We start from the raw sequence: 16,959 nt of genomic DNA, 5'->3' as shown, positions 1-16,959 counted from the left end.
AGTTTGTGCATAAAATTCTGCATCTTCAATTAACCTTTGCTGGGTTAGCTTAGCTGCCTAGCTTTTTCGTAGATTAAAAAACAAAATAAAAAAGCTATTCAAAATATCATTTTACAAAAGATTAAGCAGACTAAAAATGATTTCTGAGCATTTTGAATTGATTCGGAATTTCCACGACTATCAATTGCAATTCTGTCTTTTTTTTCTTTCTGCACCTCTGATTTATATTGGCCCAAATTTGCACATCACTGCATCCCTATAAAAAATGATACAGACACAGAAATGATCACAGACAAATCATTTCCAGTAGTTCAAAAAGGTCACAAAATTCTTCCTTTCTCAGATGTCTAATAGCTGTTAGAATCACTGAAAAGCTTAAGGACACAACTCAGAGACTTTCAGAAGTAGAACGGTCAGCCTGACACCATCTGTCCACCCTGTCTGTGGGTTTCAGAGGGCGGTCCGCTCAGCTGGTGGGTCGGAGGGCCCGGCACAGGACAAAGGCAGACCTACTGGGGCGGGGCCCTTCCAGGCAGCCAGCAGTGTGCCTGCAGTCTGCAGGAGAACTGCCTGGACCCCAAACGCCACTGCAACTGTGATGCTGACCGCACTGTGTGGTACTGTGGTTTTACTTTTTCTGGGGGTTTTTTTAACACTTAGGATTTTCAACACTTATCCAGGGTTTTTCCTTATCAGATGGTGCATGCTGGGACTTCTGTTAATTCAGTCCTTCTTCTTCCCATCCGCCGACTCTGTTCATCCAGGTCCAGTGACTCTGGTCTGCTGACCCATAAGGAGTCCCTGCCTGTCAGATCGTTGGTACTAGGGGATGTCCGGAGGCCAGGATCAGAGAGCTCCTACCAGGTGGGACCCCTGCGTTGCTATGGAGACAGTAAGTTAGTGATATCATAGTACAGCGTGTGAAGTACCTCGATTTTTGTATTTCCTGATTTCTGCTTTTGTAACTCATCTTTGTTTTGTTCTGTCTTTTTTACAGAAAGTATCTGGAATGCTGCGTTTTTTGCCAAGGAAACGTCGTACCTTCACTTTCCCACCTTCCACGGAGAGCTGAGCGCCGACATCTCGCTCCTGTTTAAGACCACCTCATCCTCCGGCGTCCTCCTGGAAAACCTGGGCATCAGAGACTTCATTCGACTTGAACTCAGCTGTGAGTGAAATCTGAGGAATAGGATGGCAAATCCCGACTTTCCTATGTTACGAGTACAAATCGAGCAGCGCAGATCATCCGAGTTCCACCGGGATCAAGCTCAGTGGGGGGTGATGGGCTCACATCAGACTTAGGCTTTCTCATCTTTAAAAGACACACTTCCCTTTTCACACAACTTCCTTTTATGCCGTGTGTGGAGAGATCGCCGAGGGTATAACGTATTGAGACACCTGGGTGTGATGCAAGTCCAAACTTAACTGTGACAATAATTTGTGAGAAAGTGTAAGATAGTTTTTTTTTTCTTTCTTAAAAAATACTTGAATGTTAAATTTGATTTTGAAGAAAACCTGTACAATGATATAATAACAAAAAGCTAGAAGTATTAGCTTGTATTTATGATGACATCCTACCATTCTTCCAGAAAAACATTCATAAGGTCAGACTTGTTCTTCCACACTAAATATTCTCATATAGACCGTTGGTTATGTAAGGTTCATTCAGAAATGTATATAAAACATATCACTGAAGCCCAGCCGTGTTTTGGTGTGAAACAACTTTAAAATAAAAGGAGCTTAGATCATCCATCCATCCATCCATCCATTTTCTAAAGCCCTTGTCCCTTAGTGGGGTCAGGAGGGCTGCTGGTGCCTATCTCCAGCTACGTTCAGGGGAGAGGCGGGGTCACCCTGGACAGGTCACCAGTCTGTCGCAGGGCAACACAGAGACAAACAGGACAAACAACCATGCACACACACACACTCACACCTAGGGAGAATTTAGAGAGACCAATTTACCTAACAGTCATGTTTTTGGACTGTGGGAGAAAGCCGGAGTACCCGGAGAGAACCCACCATGCACAGGGAGAACATGCAAACTCTGCAGAAAGATCCCGGGCCGGGAATTGAACCTAGGACTTTCTTGCTGCAAGGCAACAGTGCTACCAACTGTGCAACCCGGAGCTTAGATCAGATTCTGAAAAACAGCTCCACACCAAAAACCCCTTCGCACCAAACTTTTGCACTTGGCACAATGCTGTCATGCTGGTACTGTTCTTATGGGAACCTCCAAGCCCAGACTGGCTCATTGGATCGTCAGATGAAAAGACAGAGCTTAGATTGGGCCTAAAAAAAATCTACCTCTACACACTACTTGCCAACTCTGCCTTCTCTCTTTTACGTGGCCCACCATCTTTTGGTCTTGCACTTACACTTTGTTGTAATACCACTGATGCTGGTATTTAATTGGTAGAATATTTTGCTACTGGACCTGAAATTCACAAAGTTTTTTAGAGTGAACAATTGTTTTATGCAAGAGCACCTTGCATGCCAAGGCGCTCGATTTTACACCCCGTGGCCATGGAAATAGAATGCTTAACGGTGTACATTTTTGGACTAAAAATATCCAGTAGAGCCTTGTTGTGTTGTAAACTTTATGTGCAGAACTAACTGCGCAGTGCATCATTCTGTAACGCAACTTCAAAGACATAAAAACAAAACAGAGAGGACTCCAAGCTGGCATTAAACTGCTGTTTGGGAGCATTAAAGTTGTCATGCAGCTACAGTAGAGAAAAAGGATGGACCAAACCTTTATGTCAGTGTTACAAGTTACGTCTAAACTCAACTTGAGTACTTGTGATTTTTACATACCATTACATCCCTACGTGGAACTGATTGGAACACCTAAATGTAATGATATGGATCGCCTAGCAAACATAGTCTATATTGTTTTCAAGATCGTTTTCCTTTAGGAAAGATTTACCTTCAGATCAACACTGGTGTTGATAGAAATTGGGGCAATTTTTAAAAATATAACTAGGTGAAAGCTCTCTTTTAGATTAGAAACCAGTGAGAAAAATAGTTTTCAAGATGTTGAATTAGGAAAGAACCATCTTGATTGTGTTCAGCAGGTATCTTTTCCCGCTCCCTCTCTGTCACAGCCCCCACGGAGGTCGTCTTTTCCTTTGACGTGGGTAACGGCCCACTGGAGGTAAGCGTGAAGGCCGGCGTCCCGCTGAACGACGACAGGTGGCATCGCATTCAAGCTGAGCGGAACGTGAGAGAGGCGTCGCTTCGCCTTGACGAGCTCCCCGCCGCCACACAGGAAGCCCCTGCTGACGGACACATCCACCTGCAGCTGAACAGCCAATTATTTGTAGGTCTGTGAAACTTAGTTCCTGTCATGAAACTTTAAAACCTAATTTGATGCTAACTTTGTTTCCAAAGAAACTGACACTAGAAGTGAGCTTCTATTACAGCTTTGGTTGATGTACGGCGTATGTCTATGGCTAGTGATGGGTAAATGAGGCGTCATATATTGTTTTGACCCATAGCAAAACTATTGATACTCTGTCGACACTGAATACTGACACCTGCTGGACATTATAAATCCCTACAGGCAACGCAGTTGACAGACTGATTTGATAACCTAGTCTGTACAATAAGATTTAAGTCATTGTATTTTATTGTATATTATATATTGTATTATGTCATACATTCAGTTAAATTCAAAATATATTTGATATTCTTAGATACAGTCAATAAATAGTGTGAACATGTACCAAGTGATGAAAATTTAAGTGAACATGTTTGGAATGAGGATGATTGTGGACTGGGGGTTTTTTTCCCCCCACAAATTTTCATTCAAAAAAATAACTTTTTCCAACATTTAGAAATGTTGGAAAAAGTTACGCTGTTACGCTTTTTTGACAAAGCTTCTCCTGCTGTAAAAAAAAAAGAAGTAAACAATACATTTATATGAAATAATTTATTAAAAACAACTGAGTAATTTGTTGAATGGCTGTATACCTGAGTTTATCCAAGGTGTATCTGGGACTTCATTCTGATGCCTGGCCCTTTAATGCCTCAGCATTGAGGAGGTGGATTTATTTAAATAAGACATTTCTGTCAAATATATGAAAAACTTAACCTGCCGAACATAATATGAAAGTAAACTAAGAGTCAATTTCAGCTGAATTTGGATTCAGATAGATCAAGTAGAAACTGAAAAGAACCGGATGAAACAACAACGAAGTGACAACCAATGCCTTATTTTCTGATGTAGATCAAAATGATCCCAAACTACGAAACCTTTTGTTTGCCTTGAGGCTCCATAGTTGACGCTGTGCCGTAAAAGATCAAGAATTATTTTGGCAAATGCATCCCGTTGACGGATTCGCTTCCTTATAAAGACAGTTTGGCGCCTCAGTGTCATTTCAAAACAGTTTCTGTATCGGTCACGTGACTTGCTGAAAGCAATACTTTCACCGACACGGAGTTTTGTCTAAGGGCTTGACGCATGCGCCGACTCATCGGTGTTACCGGACCCATCACTATCCGTGGCTGTCAGACACTTTTGTGATTACTGGTCTCTAACATGCTCTAACATGCTCCTCAGGTTTTTGGCAGGAATGTGACGCCTAAGTTTAACACAAAATGAAAAAAGTCTTAATCCAGCTTTACTGCAAATTTAAAATCTCTGCCAGTGGATGTTTATGTTGGGTACTAAGTTGATATTTTTAGGTTTGAAAGAACCTATAAATTATTGGGTTGAGAATCACTTCATCACCTTTAAACTGCTAGATGTTCAGATCATGCTAGCATATTAGCTAAAGCTAAAAATACTCTCTAATGTTAGTGCGAAGACCAACATGGCAATTTTCATATGTTAGCTTACATTGACATTAAAGCTAATTATGACACACAAAAAAAGTATTATTACAGAAACAACAACCCATTATAACTAGGAGTTTAAGCTAATTCTGACTTCTGCTTGTTCAGCATTATTAAGCTTACATTTTTACTCCTATAATTTATGTTACTTATGTTGTTTTTTTTCAACATTTTTTTGAAAGTCTTTTTGCTCTTCTAGTTTTTATTTTTACCCCCCGTGTTTTGGATTTAGTTCAACTTTGTTAGCACAGCGGCTAACACTGTTCACACTTCATAGAGTCTATAAGATCTTTCTCTGTTTTTCATTAACGTTTAGCTGCTTGTTAACATATTTTTAGTTTTTGAAATGTTTGTTATAATACTTTGGTCGAGATATCCTCAATTCACAATTAATTGTCCAGTTTCGTTCTGGTAGCCTAAATATGGACAGTAAGTTGGACTGCGAAGCTGGTGTTTTCCTGACAGTTCCTCAGAAAACTGCGAGCTGTGATAGGAACCCCATCATAAAAAAACGGTTTGTCTCCTCACAAAGTTTTGAGCTTGACAGTTTGGCAGTCTGAGACAGTTACAACATGCAGAGCCTGAACTCTGCGGGCAGCTGCAGATTGTAGAGGGAAAAGTCACGGAACAGTAACTTCCCGGGTTTAAAATCTGTTCAGACAGCCAGGACAAAACAAAACGTCAGAGCGAGGCTGATGACTCACCAGGATTTATGATAGCAAATCAGAAAGGTACATGATTATCAGAGACACTTTCTGAGATAATCCACTTAAGGACAATTCAGCTCTGATATATTTTACAATGTAAAAAAAGAATCTTTAAGCTGCTCACAGGATTACTGAGAAGTTTTTGTAATTCTACTGAAAACTATTGTCTCTGAATGACCAGTTTTTACATTTGTGTATCTCCTCAGGAGGCACTGCTTCCAGGCAGAAGGGTTTTCGAGGATGTATCCGCTCCTTGCAGCTGAACGGTGTTACTCTGGACCTGGAGGAAAGAGCAAAGGTCACCCCCGGGGTCCAGGCGGGATGCCCAGGCCACTGCGGCACTTACGGTGGGCTTTGTCAGAACCAAGGCCGCTGTGTGGAGGGAACCAGAAGCTTTTCCTGTGACTGCAGCTCGTCTGCCTTCACTGGAGCCTTCTGTGACCAGGGTATGCAGACTTCCTCCAATCAGATGTGGTTCGGTGGCATGGCAGAAGGATGTGGGGTTGATAGTTTTACCCAAGCTTAGGTCAATAACCTGTAGCAGGCAGTTTCTGATTGCAGGTAAATGTGTTACTTTTTTTCTTAATACATTTTATATCCTGATAAAAATTATTTTAGAGTAGTTTTATGTCTAAAACTGCAGTATGAAACGTCTACCGAAAATGTTTTGAATATTCGATCAAACTGTTACTATATATGACTGATCATCTGTAACAATATCAAGCTCCTCCTCCCTGAGCTACTATTGACATTTAATGATCAAAAAACAGCCAATCAGAGAGGGTCAAAGGGCAGTCAGTCAACTTTGGGTATCTGGTCCAGAGAGAAATGACTTGGAAAACAGTTTATCCATCGTCATCATTAGCTAGTTATCTAGTCCAGGCCAAAATGATGTCTTGTTTTCCCAGACGTCGTGAAAATATCAAAATGTCTCTACTAAATATTGCAATGGGGTTGGTGGGACTGAATAGAAAAGAACGCCACACTTTTCAGATTTATATTTTGCTTTATTTTTTATTTTTTATTTTTTTTACAGCGTCCTGAAATTCTGTCCGTTTTTGCTACATAAATAAACTGACTTGAAAGAAAATTGTACATTTAGAATAATCATGTTTGTTGTAGCTTTTTTTGTGGGGGGAAAAAAACCAAGATTAGTTAAGCTTTTAAACACAGAACAACAAACTTCTTCGGCAATATAATGAAGTGAATGTGTTTCCTAGAAGTAAAGAATATTCCCTGGAAATGTCGCTGGTCAATTGTTTACAGCGTAGTTAAGTTTGAAACAGAGTCTTCTTGTGCATATTTAATCAGTTTGAAACCCTAATTTGGCAAAAGTGTCTCCGGGTTTCGACTCATCTGTTGGGTTTGTGTTATTTAGGAAATAAACGGCACACTGAGCCATGACAGTGGCGCAGCAGCGCAGCCTCATGTGTGTCGGATAATTAACCAATCCCAGCTGTGCAGCTTGTTGGAGCTCCACAGGTAAATCAGAACTCTGTCACCTGACTGGGATGTAATTAGAGAGCCGGGTTTGGAGAGTTTTTTTTATCACCTGTCGGCCGGTTTTCTCAAGCTGCTGTTTCGCCAGATCGCTAATGAAGCGATGTCAGCGTGACAGAGGCAAAAATATAAATAATGCACAAAGTTTCTCTTGTTGCAGTAGTTTTTTAAAAATTTATTCCAAGTCAGAAGCCAGGAATATTTTATTCCCTTATGCAAATTGGATGCTAATGAGATTAAGTAATAATAATTAAAAAGAGTGGATGCAGCATTTGCATGGATCTCCCTGTTTGACAGTAAGCGATGTTTGACTTTTATTGTTAAACTTTAGTATGAACTCATGCTTGAAGAGGACATGGGGGTGAGGGGACAGGATCATGGAGGGCACTGTTACCAAATTTTTAAAATTCTGGAAGCTTCTCACTTCACATGGAAATCAAACTGTTAGTACAGTGAGGACACCCTGTGACAAACAGTTTTATAGAGCTTCTCTCAAAAATAGACAACTTTGAATGCAAAAAACCCCAAACAACATTTATTACAACTGAAGGGTGGTCACTGCTGGCTCTCACTCAGGTAGGACGAACACTGACTAATAAACACGAAAAACAGTAAAATTACAAGTGCTTGGTTCTGTTTGTCACTTCCTGCACAGCCAGGCTGCTTGGGAGCCAAAGCGTCCAGGAGAGGAGTCGTCAGGAGGCACTGATCAGCCAATCAGAAGTAGATTCTGATTCTGATACTGCCAAATTTAGGCTTTATAGCATTTGAGAAGGAACTCAGGGAGGTGGTCTTGGTTACAACAATATTATTTATTCCAGCAAAAGTTACTGGAAGGTGAATAAAAACATGCGTGGTTTTGAGAAACTAACTAAGCTAAGAGTTTATTTCTGCTAAATTAAGATGCACAGTTAAAAAGTCGCACTACAAAATATTAGCAGAAAATGTTCCGACTTGTTTTGCAGTGAGGCTTTGTGAACCTTTCCCTGCAGACGTCTCAGTCGCCTTCGAGCCGGAAACATCCCTCAGCTACAGCTTCGAGGAAAACCTGCCGAATGAGTCAAACGGGAGCAGCAGCTCCCATTTGTCCCCCTTTCTGCCCAACCTGAACCTGAGAGGAGAAAACGTTTCGCTGAGTTTCAGGAGCGCCCAGAGTCCTGCTTTGTTCCTTTACGTCAGCTCTCGCCGCAGACAGTACCTGGCTCTGCTGCTCAACAAGCAAGGTGAGAGAGAGGTGGAAAGTTTTTTTTAAACACTCCCCAACTGTTATTCAGTAGATGTGGATCTATAAAATTACAAGAAACGCTTGTAAGGTGTTGCTTTTAGGCATTGATTACAGGAGTTAGCAGCCACAGTTTGGACTGCACTGAAATGAACCCATCCAAAACAATTACTTCTTACTGCCTTTCTTCACTAGTAGCTTTTGTGGAGAAGGAGGAGGAAAAGGGACATCACTTCGTAGCCTTTAGTGGAGCAGAAAAATACACAGGTTGTCAACATTTTCTAATTTCACATGTTTTTGATGGCTCAGCGACCTCTTCAACTCTCAGAAGCCAAAGCCAAATGTATTTGAAGTCATTTTTCATATGTATATGAAAAATGTACATTTTGTAATATGTACATAGATCTTTTTTTTTTTCTTTGCAGCTGTATCATCGTAATCTATAGTTACAAGTGTAAGTCACACGACACTTTTTTGTTTTTTTAAAGGTTTTGTTGGCTCTAGTGGCCTTTATCTGAAAGTAGCTCGACAGGAAACAGTGTAATGAGAGAGGGGGAAGACATGCAGCAAATGTTGCCAGGCCAGGAATCAAACCTGCGACCACCGGCACGAGGACTAAGGCCTCAACACGTGGGCCATGCTTTGCCCCTGCGCCACCACAACACCAACACAAAACACTCTTCAAAGAATCCTGGAAAGCAACTTTCAAGTTGTCACGCACTTTATAAGGATCTAATTCAAACCTCCATCTGGAAATCTAAAGAACAACACAAACACGTGGTGAGATGTAACGACATCTTCAGCCGTCACAAAGTTTTTACCAGCCGAGCTGCTGCTGTTTGCGAGTTGTGCCAACGCCTCCTTTGATTTGTTAATTAGAGTCATTGTTCCGTGTGAACACGGTCTGCTTCGTGAAACGAGACACGAGTTGTGTTGAATTGTTAAAATTAATTAGCAGGACTGTAAGTGGTGAATAATTGACAATGTGAGAGTGTATAATAGCCTTTCCATTCGTTTATTCGCTCATGAAAACACTGCTGACCGCAACATTATTAGTCTCTAAATGAGTCAACGCTAAGTACATTTTCTATTTTATCAAGAAAAATTAGTAACACATTCTTTGACACATTTGGGCTAAAATTAATAATTTCATTAGGATTAGCTGATGTAAGGTGGCATCTCCTGAGGCTCAAAGTTAGGATTTAATATTACAGCCCTTTGCCTTCGTTACCAGTGAATTTCCATCTTTTTGAAATCATTTATCAACTGTGATAATTGTTGATCTCAGTTGATCAACTGTGATTGTGCTAGAAGCTCGGTACACACGGGGAGCAAAACGTTGCCGATATTCCGCTAATGTCGAAAAAAACACAATTTTGCAATTCCTGCGTTTCTATTAAATAGAAAATGCAGGAATTAAAATCACATGTAAATACGTTTGTTCACATGACTAAAATAAGTCATGATACGTCACACCCTCATCCTCCTACCACTTCCTGTTGTCCTCTTTGTTGCTGCCACCTGTAGTAACATCCAGTTGTTGATCATGGGACTCGTGTTGAGTTTCCATTGCAATTTTGCGACAAGCACTCACTTTGATACAACTGAGAAACCACCTGGGGCAAAAGCTTTTTTTGTTTTTTTTTCTTTAAATGTGAGCTTTTTGAAAAACTCCATTTCTCCCATTAAGCAAATTTATTTTCATGACTCCATCTTGCACAAATATATGGTCAATGAAACGCTGCTGCTGAGATCTTGTTAATTCTTTTCTTTTTCTGTAGTGCTTTGGTTATCTATAATCAGTAATAAAGTTGATTTTCTTTTTTTACTTTCTTGATGGGTTTTAATTTTGTCCAAAGTTTAGCTGGTAGACAGATGGATTAATATTTGACAATCGGATATTGTCATCTGCAGACGTGTTCGACTGTGGCTGCACAGCAAATCCAAATATACTCTACCACCATCATACACGAGACCAGATACGAGATGATTGTATAGATGAACTGTTTGGTTTTCAGCAAAATGTGAACAAAATAATAACTGTGGGCGAATCTAGCACCTGCAACTTCTAGAATTTGGCAGCTTTGACAGGAAAAGCCGTGAGCCTGAATGGGCCGGCAGAGGATGCTGACATAGAAATCAACGTTTGTCTAATAGTGAATACAACCATCATGCCTGTTTCTGTCCCAATACTAAATATGCTTAAGTCTCACATTAATATAGCAACATGTCATTATGCTTACATTGTGTGAGTGCAGAACAGCTAGAGGTGAGGTACAGGCTGGAAAGTAGCAGAGAAGAAGAAATCCTCAGGAGCAGAGTGAGGTCCCTTGCTAACGGACAGCTGCATTCTGTTTCCGTCAGCAGACTGGCCGACTCCGTCACCATACAGGTAACGCATCGTCCTCAGTAACTCTGGTTTTTAGCTCGGCCTTTAAACTGATTGGAGAACGACTTTAGCGGCAAACAGACATCACATTAAGCTGCCTGTTTGTGTTATAGGCAGCTTCACAACTTCAGTTCTATGAGGTTTTCTCGACTAGAACTTCGCAGAACTCTCGAAGCAAAGCTTCATCACAACGCCTGAAGTTTCAACCTGAAATATTTTGTTTAGGAAAAAAAAAAACTAAAACCTTTCAGGGATGAGAATTATTTTTTAGCGTTATTCATAGATTAAATTCTTTAATATTTACCTACAGTGAAGGAAATTCAGCGCTTGCGTTTCTTGATATTGTTTTTTTTTGTACTGAAGTCTGCCATTTCCTTCCAGGTTGACCAGCATAGCAAAGAACATTTCAACATGACCTCTGGTGTTGAATTTAGTGACATAAGGTCACTGACTCTTGGTAGAGTTCACAGTAAGTGACTCAGCTGCACAAACATACAGTAGATGAGAGGGTTTTTTTATTTATTATTTTGAGCACTCAAACTATCTTCAGATGCACATTTTAATTTATTTGGTTAAATAAAACTGTTACAACGGTAAAGATGCTGATGTTTTTCCTTGTAATAATGACACAGGGACCCTTTTGAAACTCTGAACAAACTGTTTCATTCACTAATCTGATTAGTGGTTTGTAAGTTAAATACTAAAGATTCAATTTATTTTCTTTTTTTTAATAAAATGCCTCAAAACTCCAACTTTTTTTTTTTTTATTATTGATTTACTGTCTGGATTTGAAATCATTATCGCCAGCAAAGAACCAACAGTAAGTTTTACAATAATTTCCTGTTACATTTGATTGCTAAATTAAAATGAACCTAACAGATGAGTTTATTTTACTTACATATGTAATGTGAAGTTCTATACTAATAAAACCAGGGCAAGAAAATTTAAGCACTGGAAATTGGTCAAAGCACTGAATTACATGCAATATAATTAACAAGTAGGCTGTCATGTTTATAAACGTTGCTGGACGATAAATTCTCCTAGTTATTATCGCGATTAATGATAACATTGTTGTTTTGAGACCATTTTCGAGTGGTATATTGACAAGGACATAATACTGTAAGTTCGACCTCTCAAAGACCAAAACGACATTAATTTTGTAAAGGGTACACAATACTGGATCTGGAAGAAAACAACAACAGATATCCTTACATTTTTTATCATAAAATTTGTAAAAAATAATAATAATAATTGTTTTGCCTCAAATTAGAAGTTTTTTTCTTTACCATCTTTTCCTGTTAGGTAGCAGTAACAATTATTGTGTTTTATGTAGAACATAGTTAAAAATAAGTTGAAGATATGTGTGTGTGTGTGTGTGTGTGTAGGTGTGTGTGTGTGTGTGTTCTGTCCTTTATCTTATTGCCCCATTGAGCAGGCAGCAACAAGAAAAAGCCCTGATTGTTTTTTCAGAAAATCACATTGCTCTTAAAACCAGCCACCTGCAGTTACTGCAGTGGTTCCCAAAGATTTTCTTCTGGGTCCCCCTATGGATTACAATAAAATCCCCCCCCAAAAAAGAAAAAAAAAATCAACTGGGCACACATCATTCAGCCAGACATAAACCTTTACAAATATTTTGTTTTCAAACTCCACTGAAGTTTATTTCACACTTCAGGTTGTTACCAAACAAACTACAAACCATCTTTACAGTGAAACACTTTAGTGTAACTGTTTTTTTGTTGTTGTTTTTTTTCATCCATACCGCTTCCCGACCCCTCCCTCCCTCTGCAATGGCACTGTGCTCCCCCTAGTGGGCGCGCAGTGCCATTGCGGGAACCATTGAGTTACTGAAAGGGGTAAATAGTATTCGGGTAACCATGGAAACATCAGGAGGAAAAACAGAAACCTGAGAAAAAGTGCAAAGACTTGCTCCCAGGTGACAGAGAATTGATGGAGTTTTAAAAAAAAAGAATATAAGAGGCTTCCTCTCCTGTATTACAGCCCTGCAATTAGCAAACAAGATATAATGCAATCACTAGGCTACATATCCTATTAATCCTATTATTTTCAGACATATCAAACTACACTTGTTCAGATCTTAATAACATTTAGATAGCTCTCATTTATTTCTGTTTGAAGAACCTAAAATTAAACCAGAAAATAGTTTGTCCTCCGTTTCACTGCTTGTCTCCACAGACTCTCAGGGTTTGGATCCGGCGCTGGCTCAGCTCGGCTCTCTGGGCTTCGCCGGCTGTCTGTCTGCCGTCCTCTTCAACTCCATCAGCCCTCTGAAAGCCGCCCTCCTCCGACCGCGCGCCGGCTCTGTTGTTGTCAGGGGGCCGCTCATCCGGTCCAGTTGTGGCCCCGCTGCAGCCAATCCCCACGCAGCGGAAAACACACACCACCAGCCAGGTCAGGGAGGGGCGGCGCCGTCCTGTCGTTTGTGATTTTTACTGATCATTCTTACTCCAAGCACTTCTGATACTGATGGTCCGTGGAGAGAAATTCTGGGAATCATTTCACTTTTAATTTTTATTCAATTGGGCACCGCCAGAAAGCTTCATGTTGCCATTTTCATTTGTGTTGGTGGCTGAGGGATCCGACAATAATATCGATAACAGAGCAACATTTTTAAACAGCTGTCATTAGAGCTCTTACCATTTATAATCTATTTTAAAAAACTATTAAAGAATTGGTTCATAACACAACATATCTGTCAACATTTTGAATAATTAATACCTAATCCTAATCCCACCACATGACCACTTGTGTTTTGACATCTAAATAAAGGATTATTTTAGTTTGAACTATTTCTTATACTTTTCAGGATAATTGTGTTTGTACTTTTCTTGTTTTATATTTATTGTGTGAATTGATTGTATTTTTGAGGTGGGATCCAATGATGTTAATTAAGGAGAACTACATAAAAAACAGGGACTAAAGAGTCAATCTGAAGGGACGTTAACTTCTCCTTAAGGATTCAGGTTGTAAAAAAAAAAAGTACGCAACCAAGCTCTGTCTGGGTTTTATAGGGCTGATCATTCTTTCTGTTGATCTCTGGGGTTTGTAAGGATGAATTAATGGCAAATGTAATGTTTCTGTTTGTTTTTCCTTTGATTGTCTTAAGGACCAGTCTACTGTGTTGTACCTAAGAGTTTATGTCAAGAATAAGGATTTTCTTAACTTTAAGAAAAAAAAACAACTTCATCTCATAAACACGCACTTGTTTTATTTTCTTTCAAATGTGTATTTATTGTTCAGTGACGTGTTTCTATTTTCTTTTGCTTGTTTTTGTCTCCTTTCTACTGTCTGTTCGCTGCAGACCAATCAGGGTCGGTAGGAGGAGGCCAGCCGTTAGTCAATGCCCTCAGAAGTGACTCGGCTCTCATCGGAGGTATTGTAGCAGAAATTAGTTCCAGAGTTGTGCTCCTATTATCATCAATCAATCATGAGACGGGACATGTCCGATGGTGGACTTTACGGTTTAATTCAATATGCTTGATAAAACCACTCTGTGAAAGAAACACTGTGTAAATGAACCCTCACGGTTGTTCTCCAAACAGTTCGATTGTCTCCACGGTAAACAGGAATAGAACTAATAAGGATGTGGACCACTCTGTAATCCAAATACATGCCGGTTTTTGGTTCTGCAAACGTCATAACTCTTTTAACAGGGAGGTTAGAATAAATGTGATCAGTGCAGCTATGTTGTCCAGAGTACTGGCCTCTGGTAGGACCACACATGGTAAATTGGTCTGAAGAGAGGGCTCAGACTTGGAGCCAATCAAAGACTTTGGTAGAAGATGACCGTCGGAGCAGGAAGACTGGTGACCGTTCCTGCAGCCAAACTTGGCAGGGCAGTGGGGCTGACTGGGAGCAGGAGAGAGGCTGAAACATTCAATGAGGTTTTGAGTTTCACTGGTGACTGAGAGGTTTCACCTCATTAGTCACTTGTCCAGGGACGTGTCAGGGGCCGATTTTGCAAATCCTTACCAGCTCTTTAGTATTTTTCACTACCACTTCAGGGTGGCACAGGGAGCCCTGCCGAGATGTGTGTTGCGCACAAGCAATTTGATTGACAGCAGACTCCATTCCTTGATCGGCACATGATTTATGTCGCTATATGAACGAAGGCCTTGCAAACTCCAAACAACATCAGAACCACCGAAGTGGGCCGGCTGACATGGTGCCTGCTATCAGAGAGCTGCTTAGTGTTGAAGAGCGTGATCATAAGCAGCAGGAGCACATGTGTCAACTTTTGGATCGAAATAACCAAGATTTCACAGTTCTCTGAAGAACAGAGACGTAGCGAAGAAGGAAATGAATGGGATATCCATTATTTTTGTCTCTTGTTTTGCTTCCGTTCTAAATAGTGTGTTGGTATTGGGATCGAGGGAGTGGAATTGAGTATTCTGTTTCATCTGAAAGGTTATGCCATTAATATGTTGGCATCTTTCTATAACTTTGTTTTTTGTATGTAAGAATAAATTGACTGTCTAGAGATTACTTTTTTATGCTCGTATTTGACCAAGTGGTCAAATATGTTAGTCAAAATATATCCACAGTAAGTTTCTCTTTATGTTTCAAGCATCAAACATCCTGAGGTGAGTGAAGTGCCTGTATAATGCATCGTGTCTATGTAATGCAATTAGGTAATTTTATTATGGCTGTGATAGTTGAGTTTCTGTCAAGTCTACTGATCACATTGTGTACTCATCTTTAATCGTGTATTTCTTCCTTAAAGAACAACGCCTGCCCTAAGAGAACGCTTCATCTCTGGCCTTTTTTCTTTGCATTTTAGGCCTGATAGTGGTGATCTTTGGGATTGTTGCTGCATTAGCCATACTGATCCGATTTCTGTACAGAAGAAAGGGGACATGCCAAAACCAGGAGCTGACAAAAACAGAAGATAGCAACAGAATGCAGTTTACCAGCCAGACCATCTCGCAGTTCGTTCCGACTGAGAGCCAGAAAGAATATTTTATTTAGACGCAACCTCCCGGATGGCAGACTGAGACACTTTGTAATTCCTCGGTGCTTTGCACAACGACCCGATATGTGATTGTGATTTATATGCAGTTTGTGAAGTTGAACAATTGGAAAAGCAAAACACTGTCACAGCAGTCAGCTGTGAATGGATAATGATGTACATTTTAAAGTGTTAATTGTTGAAATTATAAATAATTTGTGGTTACATCCGGAGTGTTTTATATGATAGATGTTTAACCTTTGGAGGCTGGAAGCCGAAGAAAATATTTTAACTTTGACCTCTTGCTCTATGAATGGCTGTGAGAAATGTATGTGCTTGCAATAATTTTTTTTTTTCTCTTTCAATGTTTTTAAGGCAGTATAAATCATTTTCCTATAAAAAATGCCTTACTTTTGTCATCTCTGTAGCAGGTGTCAACACACATTAAAATAACTTAAGGAGTGTTTTTATTCTGGGCAGGCAGAAACCAAGATTATGTTTAAAACTGACACAAACACAATCTTTTACTCCAAGATGTGTTTCTTTAATGTGTTTTTTTTTTAAATAACATGTTTTTAATATTTTGACCATTGTCGTTTCTCTTCCTTTGATTTCTCACAGATGCTTCATCATCATGTCTGAATCATCATTTAATGTGTATTTTCATTCTATACATTCCAAACCATGCATTTATAAGGTCAAACATTACTTGTTAAAATGATGTTGTGACAGTATAATGTAAGACAGATGATATGTGAAAAAAATAGAGCTCCTCTGAATTCTGTTTGTTGCATTCTGAATTTCATATTTACATAAAACAACTTTGCTCTACCGTTTCTATTGCAGCACTGGAGAGCAAACAGAAGTTGGACTCTGTAGCGTTGGCCCGTGATGATGCTTTAAAAACCAGACTGACTTCCTCAGTCTTCATCATCACAGAACCGCATTTGGAGCTCGATCTTTTATATTCGTTTTCATTTTGTTTGTTCATGACTCAGTCTAACTAGAAAATAAATGATTTTTAAAAAAGATGTTTTCCTTGCATTTATTTTACAAGTCAATAATTGTGGCAAATTAATATTTTATTAGAAACAAATATTTCCACGCGTGATTTGTTTGTCCCGTTCAGTTTGAGAGAATTGAGCTTTGTTCAGCCCTCCTAGCGTGGTGCGGATGTCACGGTCGGACTCTGGGGAAGCGGGGATGTTGTCCTGTCAGACCGTCAGTTTCAGAAATCACACACATAAACATAAAAAAAAAACAACTTGCAAAGCACATGTTGGGTTAGTGGAGTTTAACGGGAACTACTGTACATTTCCATACTTTTTTTGCTTTG

At 39.7% G+C, this 16,959-nt stretch overlaps 1 protein-coding gene across 1 annotated transcript in view; it reads left to right on the top strand.

Annotated features, from left to right (window-relative positions):
- LOC116713854 (contactin-associated protein-like 4) overlaps positions 1-16,646 on the top strand; it is a 48,350-nt gene extending 31,704 nt beyond the window's left edge. The window contains exons 14-24 of the mRNA XM_032554136.1: positions 455-617; positions 765-892; positions 998-1,168; positions 3,105-3,323; positions 5,750-5,989; positions 8,036-8,266; positions 10,524-10,657; positions 11,036-11,123; positions 12,851-13,066; positions 13,977-14,048; positions 15,456-16,646. Coding sequence (XP_032410027.1) covers positions 455-617; positions 765-892; positions 998-1,168; positions 3,105-3,323; positions 5,750-5,989; positions 8,036-8,266; positions 10,524-10,657; positions 11,036-11,123; positions 12,851-13,066; positions 13,977-14,048; positions 15,456-15,643 — 1,850 coding nt within the window. The 3' untranslated portion in view covers positions 15,644-16,646. The remainder of the gene's footprint in view (positions 1-454; positions 618-764; positions 893-997; positions 1,169-3,104; positions 3,324-5,749; positions 5,990-8,035; positions 8,267-10,523; positions 10,658-11,035; positions 11,124-12,850; positions 13,067-13,976; positions 14,049-15,455) is intronic.
- The last annotated feature ends 313 nt before the right edge of the window (positions 16,647-16,959 follow it).

This window comes from Xiphophorus hellerii, chromosome 22 (genome assembly GCF_003331165.1).
Source record: "Xiphophorus hellerii strain 12219 chromosome 22, Xiphophorus_hellerii-4.1, whole genome shotgun sequence".
In the NCBI taxonomy this organism is placed as follows: domain Eukaryota; kingdom Metazoa; phylum Chordata; class Actinopteri; order Cyprinodontiformes; family Poeciliidae; genus Xiphophorus; species Xiphophorus hellerii.
The sequence above is the reverse complement of the archived record's forward strand: the minus strand, read 5'-3'. Positions and strand labels throughout refer to the sequence as shown.